This window comes from Pteropus vampyrus, unplaced genomic scaffold (genome assembly GCF_000151845.1).
Source record: "Pteropus vampyrus isolate Shadow unplaced genomic scaffold, Pvam_2.0 Scaffold191, whole genome shotgun sequence".
Lineage (NCBI taxonomy): Eukaryota > Metazoa > Chordata > Mammalia > Chiroptera > Pteropodidae > Pteropus > Pteropus vampyrus.
The window spans coordinates 3,093,232-3,113,157 of NW_011888972.1; the positions used below are offsets into that span (position 1 = coordinate 3,093,232).

Consider the following 19,926-nt stretch of genomic DNA (forward strand, 5'->3'; position numbering starts at 1 on the left):
TTCTTTTTACTTTTTTTTTCTTTATTGATTTCTCATTATGTTCATACACTTATTTTCTGATTTTCTTTAGTTTTTTTGTTCATGTTTTTCTTTGAACATGTTTAAGACAGTACTTTTAGTCTTTGTCTAGTAAGTCCAATCTCTTGACTTCCTCAGAAACAGTTTCTGTCAGTTTTATTTGCTCCTTTAAAAGGTGCCATGCATTTCAGTTTCTTTGTATGCCTTGTGATTTTGGTGGTGGTGGTGTTGAAAACTAGTCATTCTTTTTTATTATAATGTGGTAACTCTGGAAATTAGATTTCCCCTTCCTTATATTTAGCTTTTTTTTTTTTTTTACTTTATTTGTTAAAGGCTATAGTAGTCCATTTGTTTAAGTGTTTTTCCAAACTATTTTTTCAAAGACTGTATTCTTTGCCACATGTAGTCAATGAAGTCTGTGTTCATTTAGATTGTGTTCAGCTAATATTTTGATAGAGATTTCCTTGAGTGCCAGGACTTAAAAACCCAATATCAACAACCAAAGATAAAAATAAAGGAAAAACAACACACACACACACACATACACCTCTCCCAGTCTTTGCAGATTGGCTCTGCGTTGAACTTCTCCTTCAACACTTAGCCAAAATTGTACTTAGACTATGGATCAGCCCAATCTGTAAGCTTTGGGTCTTCTCCAGTCTTTTCTAAGCATGTGCCTAGCTCTAGGCATACATGTGCCTTTATAAATCCCCCCATATACTTGGGTGCTTTTAAATGTCCTAATTTCTGAAAGAATCTCCCCCAGCTTTAGCTCCTAGGATTAGGCAGCCTATTGTATATCTTCACCCATAATTTGTCACCCTAGGCATCTGTGGTTTGTTAGTTTACTTAGTAATATTTTAAAACAAATGCCCAGCTGTTTTCAGTCTGCATTCTGAATTGAGTGAAATGGAGATATCACTCCTTTAGATCGCACAGACGTACACAATAATTTGTGATTAGGTTTTACTCAACTCACTCTGCAACTAGGGATAAGGCTCTCACACTAGGAACACTGGCTGATGCCACTTCAAGACTGCCTCCACTTTGGGACTGGTGCTCCTTTAGGGAGAGGGTTGTGGTAAGGGCAAGTAAGGAATGACATGAATCTTTCCTAACATTTTCAAGTTGCCTTTTTCTTGATTCAACATTTGCTTCATTGCCGTAAACCTTTGACTGTTTTCAAGATTTCTGACAGTTTCTACTTGCTCTTTTATGTTTCCATGAGAGAATGAAAGCTTGGAGCTGCCACCCCCTTCATTGTCCTGATAACCTCTTCATTTTTAATATATTGATTTCATCATCTTTGCAGGTGTCTCTATGCACAAAAAAAGTCAAAGTATAAAGGAAATTAAGGATATTTAAATACAAATTAAGTATAAAGCTAAAAACAGGCTATTCTTTTTGGTGGGGAGACAGGCCTAGGAGAGGCATACATCATTTTATTCCATTGCCTAGAAATTAGGCGCATGGCCTCACCTAACTGAAGTGGGGTTAGGGACTATGGGCTACGGTATTTCCAGGAGGAAAGAAAAATGAATTTGTTGAACAACCAGCCAGCTTCTGCCACAACTACCAAATAGCTAATATCCATTGATAACTAGAGTTGTGTCTTTGATAACGAGCCATGACATATCAGGCCAGAAGCCTTGTTCCTAGGTTAGAATGTCAGAGCTGGAAGAATATTTAGAGACTGTCTATTTCAGTCTCTTCTGATTACCCAAAATGGAGAGGAACTGTCCAGAGTCACACTGAGTCAATACCACACCTGAGACAAGAGCCAGCTAGATCATTCATCTCTCCAGTATACCAATGGCATTCAAACATTTTTCACCAACAGTAAGAAATAAATTTCTCATTATAACCCAACACATACATATATTTTATCTGTAAAAGATTCACAAAATACTGAGAAGTAGGTAGTGATTAAAGCTATTTATGAAATATTTCCAGCTCCCCACCTTCTGGCATGTTGTAGAATTGCACTTTGTTGGACTTTTGTAGTCACTAATGATCAAGTGACGTGTGTAGTCAGGATATGTGAGCAAAGTGAAATGGGCAGAGCCAGTACACAATTCACAATATTCTCTTTTCCCTGATGCTCAAAGCATGGTAGCACAAACATGAAGCCTCCGACACCCTGGGTAACCCAGTGAGGATAATATAATGCAGAGCCCCAGGAAATCTCTGGGAGGCAAACGGTGCGAGAGATAAACTTTTATTATTTTACGACACTGAGATTTGGAGTTTGCTTTTTGCCACAGCATAATCTAGCCCTTGTTGACCTATGTAAATACCTAGCTTTTGTACACTCTCTGCACTCTGCTCTCTTACATCTTCATTTTGTTTTGTCCTATTTCAAGTTTCAATGCTGGTTGCAAGCTAGAAAATTGATTTCATGACTTGGTATGGGTTACAGCTTGCAGTTTGTGAAACATTACCCTATGCGATCTCTACTCGTCCTGTGGCTGATCCTCTCTTCCAGCTCCTGTGGAGCAATGTTCATGACTCCCATTTCTCTGCAGGATTGTGGTTATGGAGAGGGTGGAGATGCACATTGCACAGCCTGCCCTCCCCGCAGATACAAAAGCAGCTGGGGCCATCATAGATGTCAGATTTGCATCACCTGTGCCGTCATCAACCGTATCCAGAAAGCCAACTGCACAGCTACCTCTAATGCTGTGTGTGGGGACTGTCTGCCCAGGTGAGCCCGCCATATGAAGCCAGGCTCTTCTGGGCCTTCTCTAGCCCTTGGAGGTCTTTCTCAACCTAATCTCTCAGAGCCTAGCTGAAGTATTCTAAGTGTCTATATCACAATGAGTCAAAACTCCTCCCAAGGAGAAGCAGTGTCTTCCCAAACTTCCCCTCTAAAGTGCCTAGCACATAGTCAGCCACAGATGAGTATCAACAGCTGTATCTTCGTGCCAGAATGCTTAGCTCAGGCCCAAGATTCAAGGTAAATCTCATTGTAGACCTACAAGAGATTAGGGAGCAGTTGAGGTCAAAGTAGTGCTCCCCTCTCTTATGAGACTAGTTCTCCTTTTGACTATAGGGTGGAGTAAAGGGGCAAGAAGTGGATTATTTGAGACTCTGAGCCAGAGTCAGACACAGTGGCAGAGAACTCACAAGGGGTGGTGGTGGGTGCTGGCTTCCAGGAGGGCAAGACTTCGGGAAGCTGCCTGTGGTCTCAAGAAGGACCAATCCAGGGGCACTGATTGTTCCATCACCATGCCATTCCTTGTTGCTCTGACTACAGGTTCTACCAAAAGACACGCATTGGAGGCCTGCAGGACGAAGAGTGCATCCCGTGCACGAGGCAGACCCCCACCTCTGAGGCCCAATGTGTGTATCCAGTTCTCTTCTTCCTTTTTCCTCCCCAACCCATTGGACTGCAGCAAGACTGAGTAGTGAACACATCCCCTGCCCCCTCGTACTCTTTCCTATAGACTGATAAGGGGACAAGTTAGATTTGAATCCTGGTTTTACAACATATTATCTGTATAACCCTCTGCAAATCATTGAAATTTATTGAACCTCATTTCCCTCATCTGAAAAAAATATAAGTCATGACAATCATTGTTCTTAGTACCTTATAGGATTGGCTATCTAGGTATAATGAAATATTAGATTAAGAAAGCACCTTATAAATTATAACATGTGTACACTTGCAGATGATGATGATGATGATGATGATGATGACAATGATGTGAAGTTTCTATGAGTCCCTCGTGCTTAGGACTAGTAAAAGTCTGGATGAGCACTAGGATCTAGTCTATGTCTATAGCAATATCCATTTATCTGTCCATCTATCTATCATTTTATCTACCGTCTATATATCTACTCATGTATTCTTTTTAAATTATTAATATCTTCTTTAAATCATAAAATATAAAATATTTTAATAGGTAGAGACATTTAAAATGCAGAAAATATAAGAATAACATGCTCAGTCACACATCATCCATAACTAATAAATCTTAGTATTTTGCATATTTGCTTCAGATTTTTTAAAAGAACAAAGATTCCACAGGTTTAATGGAATTCATTTTTCATCTTCTCTGAGTTCCATTCTCTTCCTACGTCCTTGGAGGCAGCCACTATCATGAAATTGTCTGTATCTTGTTGGTAGACCATGCTACAGTCACAAACCCCAAATCTCAGTGACTTGATAGAATAAAAGCTTGTTTTGCACTATGCAAAGGCCTTCCTTCATCTTGTGCTATACCATGTTGACATATGGCTTCTAGGTTCATGAGACAGGGAAAGAGATGGAGATGGCATACTGGCTTTTAACTGTATCAGTCTGCAAGTGGCACCCATTAATTCCCCTTATAGTCCTTTGGCAAGGAGTACTGTGATGGCCGTACTACAAGGTTGCATGGGAAATGCAGGGAAGCATGTGAATAATTGATGAGCAGTATGACTGCCACACTCCCCAGCCGTGTTTTAATGCCTGTGTTCTTCTGTGATATATGTATATATTCATACACAGTATATGTCATTATTTTATATTTTATAATGATTTATATAAATGACACCAAGCTATATATTCTCTTTCACCAGTTTGCTTTTCCCCTCTAGATTATTTGTATGGATCCATATAAGTCTTTTATTTTAAGTGCTATATAATGATATTACAACATAGGATTATATCGTGATTTGTTATCCTGTGCCTTAACCATGCATATTTTAGTTTGTTTCCATTTCCCTAGGTTACATAGCTAGATGTGACATGAAAGACCATAGGATTTGTGCGTTTTCAAATAATTATACTAATTGGCACCACACCAGCAGTATATACCAGTTTTTCCACTTTGTTCTTTATATCTTTGCCTGCTCGGCAAGGAATTAAAACCAGCATGGCAGCCCTAATTGGGGAGGGGCCTACGAGAGAGTGACATTCTGAGGAAGTCTGGTCCCATGGTGGGCTTACTGTGGACTAGTGCACTGACTGACCGCCTCCGCTTTCTTGTCTCACAGGTGCCTTCCGACTGAGCTTAGTAAAGGCAGATGTACTCACGGTGCTGCCTCAGGAGGCTACATTTGTCATACTGGTGAGCAGTCTGCTCATGGTGTTTACCCTGGCCTTCCTGGGGCTCTTCTTCCTCTACCGCAAGCAATTCTTCAGACATTGCCAGCACGGTAAGGGTGAAGTGGGAACAAGGCCCTAATTAGCAGAAGAGAGGTGTTGTCTGGGGGGTGAGTGTTAATAGGCCTTCCATGCGGTGCTGGAAAACTGTAGGGGTGCAGTCTCTGCAAGTGGCAATAGAAAGCACAGGACCTCAGAGGCAGCTGAGGCCAGCGCTGCCAGTTCATGGGACCTGGTTCACTAAGGTACAAGGGTTCCTCAAGGAACACAACATCATGGGAAAACCCTTGGGAAAGGAATCTGCAGAGCTAAGTTCTATAACTACATCTAAGTCAGCTGGCTTCTTTGGAACTCTTTCTCCAGAATCTTAAAAATGATAGATGGAGTTAGAGTAGTGGGCTTCTAAGTTCTTTTCCAATTTTTCATTTATACTAGTAGGTATAGATTTTGGAACATGTCAGGAATGAAGGAAGGCTGGATGGATTTGAGAGATGACTGTAATAAAAGCAGGTGAGGTCTTGGGTAACTGTTATTAGTACAGTAATAACCCAAATATGGGTAACCAAGAGCCCAGTGTCCACAGAGGAGTTGGTAAACCTGGACTTTTTTGCCATGACAATAATGATTTTCAAAGAGGTCTGTCCCAGCCCATAGGAGCTGGCCATGGGAAATTCCAGAAGGCCATATTTAAGCCAAGAGTCACATTGTGATGTGTTTTCAGCACAGCTCCAGCCATCAGCCAAAACTGTGGGCCAGAATATCCAGGACATGGAGGACAAAGATGTGGGAGGTGGGATGATGGCCAGGCAGGGCCAGGCAAGGTGTTAGAACTCCAGCCAAGAGTACCCGAGGTTCAGTCCAGCTTTAATGTCACCGAAGGAACTGAAAGCTAGGCAGAGACACCACAACAGGCACACAGGCTAGACAATGATGTGGATGTAGTAAGGAATGGGGAAGATAAGGTTTACTAAATGCAGGGGTGTGCAGGACCCCCCTCAGCCCACTGGGTGCTGGGCCCAAGGCAACACAGCTTTAACCTGTCTCGATTTGTGTGAGAAGATGCCTCTGACGTAGACCCGCCTTGGTTGGTTTGTCTCTAGGGCCTGACAGCCAATCTCCAGAAAGCCTAATGGATATGTTTTGCTGTATCCCTGGCCTAACTTGAGATGAATCCAGCATTTCATAGGCTTCGGGGACACAAGAGGAAACTGTTGTTCTTTCTCGACCCTTATCAAACTCTCTTTTTCTATCCTCTATTCTTCGGAACCTTGTTGTCCAGGAGAGACCATCCTATGTCTGACTTTGGAGGCCTGTTTCTCAAATAAGAGCTGTTGCCTAGTCATTGGGCATGAAACATGGGCAATGTAGCATTTGGGGCCCAGGGCACAGAAAGACAAGACACCATCTGGGAGCCACCTGTCTCTCTCCTTTTTCTTGACTCAGAGGAGGAAAAATAGGTAGCCCTTCCATGCTTTTTCTCTGTCCTCAGCGTAATTACGTAGTGCCCTTTCCTGGGGATATGAGCGTAGGCAGCTCCCTCAGGGTCTCCACAGCGGAACGAGGGTTAGACATTTTCTCGTTCGGGGAAGGTGTTTATCAGGAGTCACTGGCTGATGTGCATGCTGGGCTTGTGTAGGTGAGATTAGTGTGTGGATTGGAGCCTATAGAAGGCTCAGGAGAGGAGTAGGGACTGTGGCAGAGTGAAGAGTTCTCCTGCTCTCCGAAGGGGAATGTACCATTCAGCTCCAGCTATTTGTTACCGTGTTGACATAGTCAATGTTTCACGATCTTCTGGATTTTCAAGAGAAGCCAAAAATTTGGATTTTCTTACAAAACAGTTTTAAATCCTGGAAATGAGTTGTAATTTAAACACACACACACACACACACACACACACACAAGCATAATGTAGAGGTCAAACAAACACGTATCCCACAGGCTCCCAGTATGTAACTTGATGTCAAGCCAGACTTAGGCATGAAGAACGTACTGCTATTCTACCACTGTCATAACAAATTCCCACAGATGTGATGGCTTAAAATAAAATCCATTTATCATCTCACCATTTCCGTAGAGCAGAAGCTTTGTAGGTTCAGCTACATCTCTGCTTAGAGTCTCACAGGGGTGAAATCAAGGTGTCGGGGGGGCTGTATTTCTTTATGGAAGCTCTGAGGGAGGATCCGTTCCCTTGATTATTCAGGAGGATGGAAGGATTCGGTTCCCTGCCTCTGTAAGGCTGATGTTCCATTTCCTTGCTGACTGTCACCTGAGGGCCATTCCCAGTTTCTGGAGACCACCTATATTCTTCAGCTCATGACCTCATTGCATTTCAAAACTAACAATGGTGGGTTGAATCCTTTTGATGACACATCTCTCTGATACTCTCTCTGATTCTTCTGCCTTCCTCTTCCACTTTTAAGGACACACATGACCACATTGGGCCCACCATAGGTCATTTCCCTATTTTAAAGTCCATAATCTTAATCCGTCTGCAAAGTATCTTTTGCCATATAACATAACACATGTAAAGGCATAATGCCAGAAGCTGAAGATCATGGGAGTTGGGTGTCGAGATCCTGCATCCCATGACAGGAAATTTCTTTCTCTGGAGAAACTGATTCTTTTCCCTGCTTCACCGCCAGGTAGCTTCAATAAGATACCCCAACGTAAGTGTGTTTCTTAACTGTGTCATCTCAGTCTGGTGCTAGGTGCTCCAGTCCTCATGGAGAGGAAGGGGAGCGCTAGCTCCCAGACCCTTCCTTACCTTGCACTGAGGACTAGGTGCCCTGCTGAGAGGAACCCCTGCCTTCGGGTGACCCAATGGCTTTCTGCTTCGAGTTGCAGGAGGTTCGCTGCAGTTTGAAACCGACGAGGCAGCGGAGGAGGACTCTCTCTTCCCCATGCCGCCTGGCCAGGAGGCCAGTCCCGAGTCCCCACTGGGTGAAAGCATCTTTGAGACCCAGCTACTTAATCCCACCCTGGATGACGACCGCAGCTCGACCCGTGGCTTCCCCACTCAGGAGTCTTTTTGCATGTCCTCCTGCGCCTCAGAGAGTCCATCTCACTGGGTCCACACTCCCATCGAATGCACAGAGCTGGACCTGCAAAAGTTTTCTAGCTCTGCCTCTAATGCTGGAGCTGAGACCTTGGGGAGAAACACAGCTGAAAGCTCTGGAGACAGGCTGGAACTCAATGTGCCCTTTGAAGTCCCCAGCCCTTCACTTTACTGAGGTGAGCTGGAAAAGTGGGGAAGAAAGACCAGAAATTGGGGGCTGCCCCCAAGGAATCTTCCTCTGGAGGACTGCGGTTCACTAGGGCTAGTGGTGGAGGAAGAGTGAGCTAGGAACACTGGTGGATGGAAGAGCAGCAGTGGAGATGCTAATCTTTCGAGCCAGTTATATATCACATTGCTGGCCCTACAACTGTCAAGGAGCTAGCTGGGTTGACGAGACACCAATCTCTCTATCTTGGCCTTTTACAAGCTCTCTCAGCACCCCACTATCTACTAGTTATTCAGTTATCTCCCCTTATGTGTACAAGCACCAGGGCACAGTAGAAAAATATGTAGGCCTTGGCATCTGGGAGCCATGTATTTCAAATGTAACTCCATTCATTAACAGTGATGTGAACCTTGTGTAAATTTCTTTACCCCTCTAAACCTCAAGCCATTAATCTGCAAGATGTAAAAAGCACTGCTCACTGCCTAAGTTCTTGTGAGGGTTGAATGAGAAATGCATGTGCAAGTCCCTTTTCCAATATCTGATGCATTAGAGATATTTAACCCATGTTAGCTTTTCTTTCCTTCCACCACCCTCAGTCACAATTTACTCATCCCTTCTTATCCACTACACTCATTTGATGATATTCATAACATCCCTTCCCTGGTAAGCAGGTCCAGGTTTGTTAGTCTCATTTCAGAGAGGTGGGAACTGAGACAGAGAGAAAGTAATTTGCTCAAAGTCACAGTCACAGAGCAAATCAGTGGCAGAACTGAGCTGGAGCCCAGATTTGGAGGCTCCAATTCAGAGCTTGTTAATTCTATCAATATGACCGTTCCATAGCCAGCGTTGCTTTCTCAAAGGCATAACTCATGGGAGGCAGTATGAGGCAGGAGGCTGGGTAGATTTCTACTTTTCAACTAACCAACTGCCTTTCACCGCCATTTGCCTATTTCTCCAGCTAAGGTATTGTCCAGGTCCCCCATGACACACTCTGCCCAACATCCTACCTGAGAAAATATGAGCAATATGCAGATGAAAGCCAAGGCTACTATCAAACAGTCATCCTAGATACCTTCAAGGTCATCTAGTCCAACCTACCCTCCAAGTCCTTCACTCCATACTTGAGTCCGTTTTCTAATATTCTCACAAGTTTTTGTGTCATCCTTGCTCACATACTTGCAGTGTCTGTGAGCTCACTACTGCCCAATATATATTGCAACTATGACTGGTGGATTTGAACTCATTGTAAAGAAAACCTTTCTGTCTTTCTGTAGTACCCACCAGTGGGTCCTGGCTCTGTTCCTTGGGCCGCACAGACCACATCTGCTTCTTCTTCTTCCTTGTGATAGCCCCGAAGAAGTCTGAAGATAGCATCTCCTCTCTGGAAAGTACCACTTTTGGTTCCTCTAAAGTATGTGCAGCTTAGAACTGAACCCAGTTTCATGACGAATGTTCTCACCAGCACAGAATAGGGTAGAACTATCATCTCCCCAGCTAGATGATGTATTTCTGGTATTGCATCCTAAACCATTGGCCAAAACCAGTTTTTTTTTTGAGGGATGGGGAGAAGAAGGGGCTATTGAGATTGCCCCACAGGTTTCTAACTTGCTCTGCTCCCTCCCTAGGTCTCTTAGGCTCCTGGCAACCTTGCCCAGTTCTTCTCCCTGGACTCTCCTGCCTTGTTCCTATATCACAACAGCAGCAGGGGCCTGGGATGTGATGTCCACAACAGCCAGTACTCTATGGATGGGGCACATCCCATCCCATCCCACCAGAGAATCAATTATTCACCGTTTTCCCAAGACTGGTCTGCATCATTTCTTGCTTCTCTATTCCAGCTAGCCTGGAGAGCTGGATACCCCAGCCGTGAGACTACCAGACATGTTCTTAACTCAGCTTGACTGTAAAGGAGAGGAGAGTGAATGACAATGAATGGGGTAGAGTTTTACTGCCTCCATCTTTGATCAGGTGGACCTGAAGGAATGGCCCCTCAGTACTCTACTGATACGTCTAAGCACTTTAGGGAGAAAATCACACCCCTCCCCCTTTAGATCCTCTGTGCTGTCCCCCTCCCTAACACAGACACACACACAGACACACATACACACACACACATCTCAGGAGCCTGAACACATTGATTCCCTATTCATCTCCTAGACTTCTGTGACTGTGACAGCTCTGGTGCTAACTCATTTGCCAGAGTCTTCCTCCCCACATATACGTCTCTACCCTTCTTTACTGGGACCTCAACTCAGTGTCTTTTTGATCTTTAAAATGGTACTTCTGAAGTTTCTTTCATTTTTATTTCTCTTCTCCTATTGCCTCTTTTGTCCCTTCCTGTTGCCTGGTCTTATAAGGCCTGAGGTTGAGTTTCTAGATCCCCAAGGACAAACTCGGGGCTCAGAGCTTTGGTCTTTGGGGTTACACTGAAGTTCCTGAAATCTGCGGGGGAAACACTGACGATCTAAGGTCCTGCGTGAGGCCTGACCCTAAGGGCAGCTCAGGGACCCTTGGTGCTTTCTTGGTTTACAGAAAAACCAATCAATTTCTAATCTCTCACCACGAGTTTTACATGCATCTCGGAATGAAATGGAATTTCTTTCTCCATGACTGATGGCACAGAGAACCTCAGGACTCAGATGTGGGTATCATGGATTATTTTTAAGTCTACTTTATGTCCTTAATGGGCCACTTGGTCTGATGCCCACTCCCTCACAATGGGTCAGATTTAGAAGGATAAAATGCTCAGCTAAGTGGAACAACTGTCTCCTTTAGGAGCAGCCTATAGAGTCCAGAATGTTCGATGTGACTTAATTTGTAAATACCAAGATTGGAGATAGGGCATTGTTATCCTAGGATAGGAAGACAGGAATTGACTACACATATAGGCGCTGCACTTTATAGTTTATAATGTTTGTTCACACCTATCATCTCATTGGATCTCTACATAGACTCTAAGGTGGGCAAGTCAATGATTACAATCCTCTGTTTACAGATGAGGAAACTGAGATTCAAAGATAGAAAGTAGCCTTAACTAACTTAGTTATGTAGAGTTAAATAGCAAGGCTAATGGGCTCTCTGATATACTGAAATCTTCATTTTCTGAAAGACATTGTTTTGGATAGGAATCTTTTGGTTTTCTGGTATATCTGTTTCAGAAAACAACTCTCTTTGGGAGGAAAAATGGTGGAGACAAATAAAACCCTTACGCTAGGGTGTAAATGAGGTAATATCTTTTCCCACCGGGCCTGTTCTCCTCCCTTCTCATCAGGTTCCCCACCCAACTCCACAGGCAGCCCGGATGTGCATTCTCTGCTCAGTCTGACCCCAGTGGAAATCTCAGAGGCTTCATTCAGCATTGACCCTCAAGAGGTCAAAAATAAGGCTGGAAGGTCAGACAAGACTCTTTCTACCTGTCTGTCTTATCTCCTTTTGCCCCTGGGGTGTGAAGAGAAGGGATAAAGGCTGAAGCCAGTAGGACCATCTATACTATTTGCCCTCCCCCTATTTCTTCAGTTCATTTTAAGAGTACCTGATCTTAGTTGGGAGAAGACTTGAGATTTTAATTTAGAGGTGGGAAGGGGGCAATTATCCCATCTTTAAAAGCTTCCTCCAGGTAGATTATAGATATTTGAGCAAATCTGTCAATTATAACACTTTGGTGCTTTACAATCTAAAAAAGTTTATTTATACATGTTTGCCTATTTTAAAGATGAGGAAACCGAAGCCTAGCAAAGGAGTATTAACTTACTTACCCAAAGCAATTCATATTTGGGAAAGGCAGCCCGCCCCATACATCCACCCCCAGACCCAAGTGTGCATCTCATGGCTTGGTATAGAGGCCAGTAAAGGGCAAGTAGAGCAGAAACTGCTCTTGGCTATGGCAGAGGGATAGGTGTGGGTGTTGTATGACACTGGTTATTTCTCTCTACTGCCTCAATAACCCTTAAAAGATCATAAGGAGCATAGGACAGAATAGGAAAGTGATGTAAGAGGTTGATTAAGACAGTGTTTCCCCGCTACCAAGAAAAGCCACTGGCTCCACAGTCTGTTAAGTGCTACTGAGGAAGTCTTCCATTGAAAAATAGCACACAATGTCATCTGCATCAGAGATGGAAAGAGTTTTTGTTTATTTCTTGTTTTTATTTTTATTTTGCTTTTCTCTCCCTGTAGCTCTTACCTTCCATGGCCTATAAAGTTTCCTCTGCCTTCTTCCAGGTCCCTCTAGACTCACTGAACTCCCTGAGTCAGCTGGAAGGTCTTACATAGTTTGAAGAGCGATGGCCCTGCATTGCAGCATAGGGCAGGGCAAGCAATGTCCTTGGGGAACTCCTGGGCCTCACTCTTTATTTGAGGTGCTAAAACCCTCCATCTCCAGCAGGGGACAAGGCTGGGGTTTGCCTTCTTGGAAACTTACAGAACATTTCTGAGCCAAGGTAACCTTCTCAATTTCCCCAAACTACCTCCCAATAGCTCCCAAAGACACCTCCTAATTCCTTTAGGGACAGCTGGATCAGGAGAAGAAAGGAGCCCCACTTCCTGTATCTATTGACATGTTAATTGGATCCCAGCTCTCCCACCACCCCTTACCATTTGATTCTTTCTTCAGTGTTTTTGCTTTAGCTCCTACCTATACATCGCACAACCAGGAAGGAAGAAGTTCCTTGGAGGCTGGATTCTTTATTATCTGGTTGTCTTTTGGAAACCTGTACTGCTACTTGCTTCCACACAAGTACCTGTTGGTTAATTAAGTACATTAGGCAACCCGTGTGCTTCATCATGAGGCTCTAGTCCTGGCAGAGAAGTGCTCTCAGTGGCAAGACCTTGATCACGTTACGTACATCTTTGGAGATAGTCTCTCTATAAATGCCGATTAAGGTCTCCTGGGACACCCTGAAAAAAAGTAGAAAGGTCCCATCGTACTGGACTAGGAGTTAGAAGCAATCGAATTACAAGCCTGTGTCCAGCAGCCTGGCTTCATACAGATATTAAGCAAATGTGTATGAGCCAAGGGTTTAGACCTTGGCCTTTAGGTTCTCTGTTCTTTTCTTTCTGGGACACTATATTCTTGTCTCAGTAGCTTTAATTAGTCATATCTACACCTTCTGGTAGGGTAAGAACTAGCACCCAAACAGAAAATGATTCAGCTTGAGCAGGCCTTAGATCTTCAGAGGTCTCCATGTGCCTGGCAGTGGTTCAAGCCCAAGTCTGAGACCACTGTTCTATGGAAAAGATTGTGATTGTAGCACAGTAATAGTAACAGTACTATGATGATAAAATAATGCAGTCACCCTTCTTCACTGTGCCTGCTCTAGACTTTATCATTTACAAAGCTCCTTTGCGCCCATGGTCTTGTTTCGTTTTCACAAGCCCCTGAATTCAGGGGTGTCGTATGCCTTTTAAAGAAGAGGAAACCAGCTCATATTACATATGTAGCTATGTTGGGCCAGAGGTCAGCCCAGCCCAGGTCTCCTGATTCCCAGTCCAGGGCTTTCTGCACTGGTCAAGGCTTTCCCTTAACGACTGCTTTAAGATGGTACAGTTACCCTGGAGGCACTGGTGGCACTGTTATAGGAAATCCAGCAGCCATGTAGTGAACTTCCCCAACAATGTGTCTATAAACACTGTCACTACAAGGTTCAGTATGATCTCCACCCAAGACAACAAATGTCCTGTTGGCATGCCCAGCCCTGAATAGCTTCTTACCATGGACCTTTCCTGTACCAGCGAAGACACCAGCCTTGGGTGCTGGGTCTACCTCAGTTTGCAGCTGTGCCAGCCAGAGCAAGGCCCTTAGCTGGTGTGGCCATCCCAAGACACGCCCAGAATCACCTTGGTTCTAACTTACTTTCTGAAGTTTAAAAATTGCTTTCGGCAATTGGAATATGGAAATGAAGTTAGACTTTGCTTTTTAAGGTGCCTTGGGGAGAGGTGAGGTAAATTATGCATTTCTTTCTTCAAATTGCTGTTTGGCCAAATGTCACTCTCAAGTGTTCGTTTGCTCCTGAAGAGTGCTTTTAAAGATTTTCTTTTCATTGCTTTTAAAGTGCAGGCATCTTTGTTTCAGTACCTTGCTGTCATGTGTCTTTTCTACTTGGGGGTTATTGATCAGCAAAAGCACAAGAGACTTAATAGAAATGTTTTCAACATACCTCCAAGCCCAGATAATAGTTGAGTTGTCTATATTTGAACTAGTAAAAGAAAGTTGTTTTTATTTGTAAGGGTATGGAAGTGCTGGCTGCTGATGAGTCTGGTTTTTTGGTTCACTGTTTTCCTCTCTGTACACCTTGATTTGGATTTTGACAGGGATAAGTCTGAGAGTAACTTTCTCCTCCCAATTTCTCAAACTCAGGCTAGCTAAGAGTGTCTATACTGCAGCAGCCTCTCCCCAACACACTGCCCAACTGTACTGGGAAAGTAATCTCTCAGGCTCCCAAGTCACTGCCTGCCTCACTACCAAAGTCTTCGGCATTTTACATTGAATGTAGGTACATTTAAATTACCTTGCCATCATAAACTGGATAATATAGAGATTTTGTTAGATCTTGAGCCATATGCATGTGTGGCTACTGATAGAGTTGTGTTTTGTTTTTCATGCTCTGGAAATATTTCATATTAGCCAATAAACATAAATACATTCAAACATTGTGTTTATTCCTTTACTTTCAAAGAACCAAGGTGCCTCATTTGGCTGGTATGTCTTTGCTCAGTGAGAACAAGAAGAAGATCTGTTTCTTATCAGTGGATGCAGCCCAAGTACTGTGATCCACCGACATGTCACCCAAGAGATCTGGGCTATAGTCCAAGCTTTCCTTCCACAGTTTTAAATTGTTTATGACAGTTATCTTCTCATCTGGACTACAGATCTACTAAAGTTTTTTCTGCTCTAAACTAATACCTCTTAAACAGGGTTCCATGGCCCTAAGAAGACTGTGCACATGTCTTCTGAGTTCTATAAAATCTCTAGGAATTTGTGCATATGTATGTTTTCATATTGATCATAATATTTTTAAAAATATAAGCATATTCCATCTTGACCATCTGGATTATTACCTCTTAAAAGTTCCGCCTTGCCATTTCAGAGTCTGTGTTTGTGTTTACAATCTCATTTGATTCAAGAAACCACCTAAAGACATACTGTTTAACTTCAATGCTGTTCTTTACTATAGTCTTATTTAAAAGCTAGAGAAATCAAGTTTTCTGCCATCTTTAATATTCTGTGGTCCTGACAACACATTAGCAATGGTGTGTAGAAGTGAGAAGCCTCATACATTGCTGGTGGGATTATAAAATGGTGTACCCCGTTCTAAAAACAGTCTGGCAGTTCCTCTAATAGTGGGAGTTAGAATTACCATATGATCCAGTAATTCCACTCTGAGGTATATATACCCCAAGACAAAGGAAAACACACATTCACACAGAACTTTTACACAAATATCCATAGAGACATTATTTTAATATCCAAAAAGTGGAAAAAAACACACATCTATCAATTGATGAATACATAAACAAATTGCCATATATACATATAATGGAATACTATTCAGTGATAAAACAAACCAAACTGATACCATGCACCTCAAAGAACTTGAAGTGAAAAATTCAGACACACAAGACCACATATGATTCCATTTATATAAAATATCTATAAAAGCAAGCTAATAGAGACAGAAGGTAGATTAGTAGTTGCCTAGGGCTGGAGGTGAGAAAGGCGATAGAATGTAAATAGGCATGAGGGATCTTATTTGGGAATGAAAATGTTCTAAAATTGAGTTACGATGATGGCTCCAGCACTCAGTAAAGTTAATAAAATTTGTTGAAATGTACACTTGAAATGGTGGAATTTTATAATATGTAAAATATACCTCAATAAAGCTGTGTGTTTTTTTTAATTCTATGATCACTGATCTCTGATTAGACTGGTGTTGGTTTACCAATTTGATCAGTTTCCAGACACCTGCTTTGCCAGAAACAATCTCAACCTTCTTCTCTCTCTCCGTCTCCCTCTCTCCCACCCTCTCCCTCGCATTACCTCCCCCTCTCTCACACACACGCTACCCTGTTACTTAATTCAAGACAAAAGAGATTCTGAGTCCTATTTAGTCCTCTTCATTTTGAGCTTCCATATAACCTGAAGGACAGAGAGAAAGGATACATCTATAAAGAACTTAGAGGAGGAAGACTTAGGAGCTATCACTCAGACCAAAGGAGGAAGAACAAAAAAACTCACTACAGCTTCAGAGGTGAATAAGGAAAATAGATATTGGGGGATACCAATGCGAGCTACAGAGGAGTTTATTGAGGGAGGCACCACAGAATGGAGGAGTAACTGGGAATTGCCTGGTAGGTAAGAGGCCAGGACTTGTAGTGAATCTGTTCTCCCCCTGTGTCAGAAAAGACTTTTGACCAACCAGGCTTCCCATCTTCACTCAGTAAAATTTGAATGCTGGTACACTGGGGGAGATTTAACCCTCTAATTTATGGCTGGCGATGAAGGCACGGGAAGACTTAGCGCATGGGTAGCCCTTGTCTGTTTTGGAGTCGATATCAGTGAGTGCTCGTGCCAATCACAGGGCAGTCAACTTAGACCACAAAGATACGAGGAAACCAGAGTTCTGTGAATAGGTGGATTAAAGTAGCAAAGAAGTCATCAAACTTTCATATGAGATTCTTAGGTGACTTTTAATAACCCTTTTATTAGAGGCTAGGAACACGTGCATATTTCTGGGCTGGTATGATGCTCTTTCCCTTTACATTCATTACATGACTGGCAAGTGTCTGTGCACCCAGCAGTTAGCCTTTGTAATACCTTAGAAACCAGATGTATACAAGTGTGTCGATGGTTCAGATGCTGCCTACCTGGAAAAAATGGATCCCCAGTGAGGGCAGAGGTCACAGGTTATGGTTGAGAGGGGCTTTCTTTGTCAATGCATTGTACATTATTTGGGTTGCTCAGTTGGGAGGACATTATTATTTCATGGGAATTTGTCTATAGGACCATAAATGGTTATTATTACTGCCAAGTGTCATGAAATGAGTCTATTCGCCATTCCCACTGACCATGAGGCAAGAGACCTGGTTCTGCTATTTATTACCTGGCCTTCTTTTCTTGGATAAGCCCTTAGCTTGTTTGGATTTCAGTTACCTTCACTGTAAACTAATGAAGAAGATTCACTTAGTGACCTCTAAGTTCCTTGTAGCATGGACATTACATGATTTTATTGATTCATTTATTCAGAGCATCTCTGTGATATGGAATCTCTCTTGGACACATTATTTTCCTGCAGGCTGTTTCTCCGTGGGCATCTGTGTTTTCCAGATTGTGTTCAAGGAGCATTATTACCTCTAGATATCATTAAATAGTCCTGAATCATTAATCGAGGAACCTGAATCTGGTTCTACCTTTCCAAGAACCAGTTGTTGAGGCCTTGGTGGATTTACTGAACTATGAACTTAGTTTCTTCAAATATAAAATCTAACGATCGCCTAAATATTTACAGTGCCAGGTAGGTACTAGAATAATCGGGGGGATCACTTTGTATATTATATAAATGTCTACCCACTATGTTGCATATTGAATGTCAATTGTAATTGAAAAAATACAAATACAAATACAAAAAACAAAAATAAAATCTAAGGTCAATCCTACATGTAAAAGCCTATGAAACATATATGTGTCTGCAGGATAGTTCCATCCTCTTTCCTCTTGAAAATGAATATTATAAAAAATTTTCAAAATAATATAATAGAGAACTTCTTGGTTAAAACTTCATACTGAAGTTTTTATGGATTAAATGGCATTGTCTGTAATTCGCTTTAATGTATTTGATCAAAAAAAAGAGTGTAATAGATGAAACAAAATTAGAAAGTTATAAATTTGATGACTATTGAATTTGCATGATAGAATTGGGAGCGCAGTATATTATTCTATCTGTGTATGTTTGAAATGTCTAATAAAAAGTTTTGAAATTATGAAAGTCAGAATCATAATAGGTTACATGTAGATTTGATATATCCAGATTATTTCCCTTTATGCATGCTTATGCCAATTGCTGCGAGTTTGCTAAGACTATCAGTTGAAAATAAAATACATTTTCATGTAAAACACTTAAAAAACAGGATTAGCACTACCACTGCCACTCAGGATTTCTCTCTCTCTCTCTCTCTCTCTCTCTCTCTCTCTCTCTCTCTCTCACACACACACACACACACACACACACACACACACACACACAGTTTTGCTTTAGTTGGGGGAATATTACTTCTGTATGAGATGATAGTCAGTTGGTATGCGCTGGTCTGACAATACTAGTTTATAAAATACTAAAGTACTTCTATACTGGTTTAACAAGTGGACTATGTGCCGATACCCCTGGGTTCCCCAATGCCAGCCCAGCCCTGGCCCTTAAATTCCCTCATCTTATAATCCAGCAACAGAAGCATTAACACCAGGCACTACAGAGGGTCATGTGACCCTGCTTCAACCTCATAGCCCATGATGATTATCTTGATTGATTAGTGCCCAGGCCATACTTATTGGTTTAAATGTGCTGAATAACACCCCTGTGTAAATGGGAATATTCTATGGTGTTGTATAGGTGGTCTCATGCTTTGAGAGGCGACAAGGTATTCCTTCCCACCTCCATATTTTGATCAGTTTTTGTTCTCTGAATTACAGATCACCCTTTATTTCTAACCGTATCTACTAATCAACTTTTCTCTCATCTCACCTACAGTATGATCTTTACCCACATCAGGAGTGAGTCTTACTCCCATAAATGTTCTGACTGTCTGTGGCTGCTTTGCCACTTCTCTCTGCTCAATTTCCTCTCCCAGGCATCCTCTACTTCCCTGCCCTCCTTTCCTAGGAGGTATGCTACCCCAGACACCCTCTGGTGAGCCTGACACTTAGAGGAACCCTCTAGCCACCAAAGCACATTTTATTCCCCACACATTTCTGTCTGCAGCATAGATCCAAGCATACCAGCCAGAGGCTCTGGGTAATCAGGTCTTATACATAGGCTTGCTCTTCCAAAATCTGTACATCCCTTGCCACGTGGTAAAAAAAGGCTAGTGGCTATTGAGTGGCTCTTTTAAAGCATAGAGTAGAACAAGGGCTTTGCATTGATGGAACAAATCACTTTCATTGGCTTTGGTTTAAAAGGGATTCCCTACCAAGCCAAGCTTTATCATTTTTGGTCAAATAGGTACAGTCTCAGAAGATTCATAAAAGAATATAGTTTGAAGTGCTTGAAACATTACTTTAGCCAAGATACACTTAAGCACAAAAAGCAACTGAGAATAATCACAGAGAGTAAGCAAAATGCTTAAAACAGAAATTGTAGCACGTTTCATTCTCTTTGTCACTTCAATATCATCATAAAAAAACGGCTCACTTGAAGACCCAGAAAGTTGTGTCCCATCATTGATCCTCTGACAATCTGCAGGTGACAGAAAGTCACAGGTTTCTCAAGGAGTTCTCACATTGTGTCCTGGTGCTGCCACCATGTCCCTATTCTACTTCAGAGATAAGACAAATATCCAGAATTGGTGGCATAAACATAAAGAAATGATCAGGTGTATGATGGGGTGCATGAA

The 19,926-nt window shown here is 42.4% G+C and overlaps 1 protein-coding gene across 3 annotated transcripts in view; it reads left to right on the top strand.

The window, feature by feature from the left end:
- The window catches only part of EDA2R (ectodysplasin A2 receptor), a 36,042-nt gene extending 21,071 nt beyond the window's left edge, over positions 1-14,971 (top strand). For all 3 annotated transcript variants that reach the window (XM_011371485.2, XM_023537443.1, XM_023537444.1), the window contains 5 exons: positions 2,544-2,722; positions 3,275-3,360; positions 4,999-5,160; positions 7,952-8,338; positions 9,954-14,971. In XM_011371485.2, the coding sequence (XP_011369787.1) occupies positions 2,544-2,722; positions 3,275-3,360; positions 4,999-5,160; positions 7,952-8,337 (813 nt within the window). In that variant the 3' untranslated portion in view covers position 8,338; positions 9,954-14,971. The remainder of the gene's footprint in view (positions 1-2,543; positions 2,723-3,274; positions 3,361-4,998; positions 5,161-7,951; positions 8,339-9,953) is intronic.
- The last annotated feature ends 4,955 nt before the right edge of the window (positions 14,972-19,926 follow it).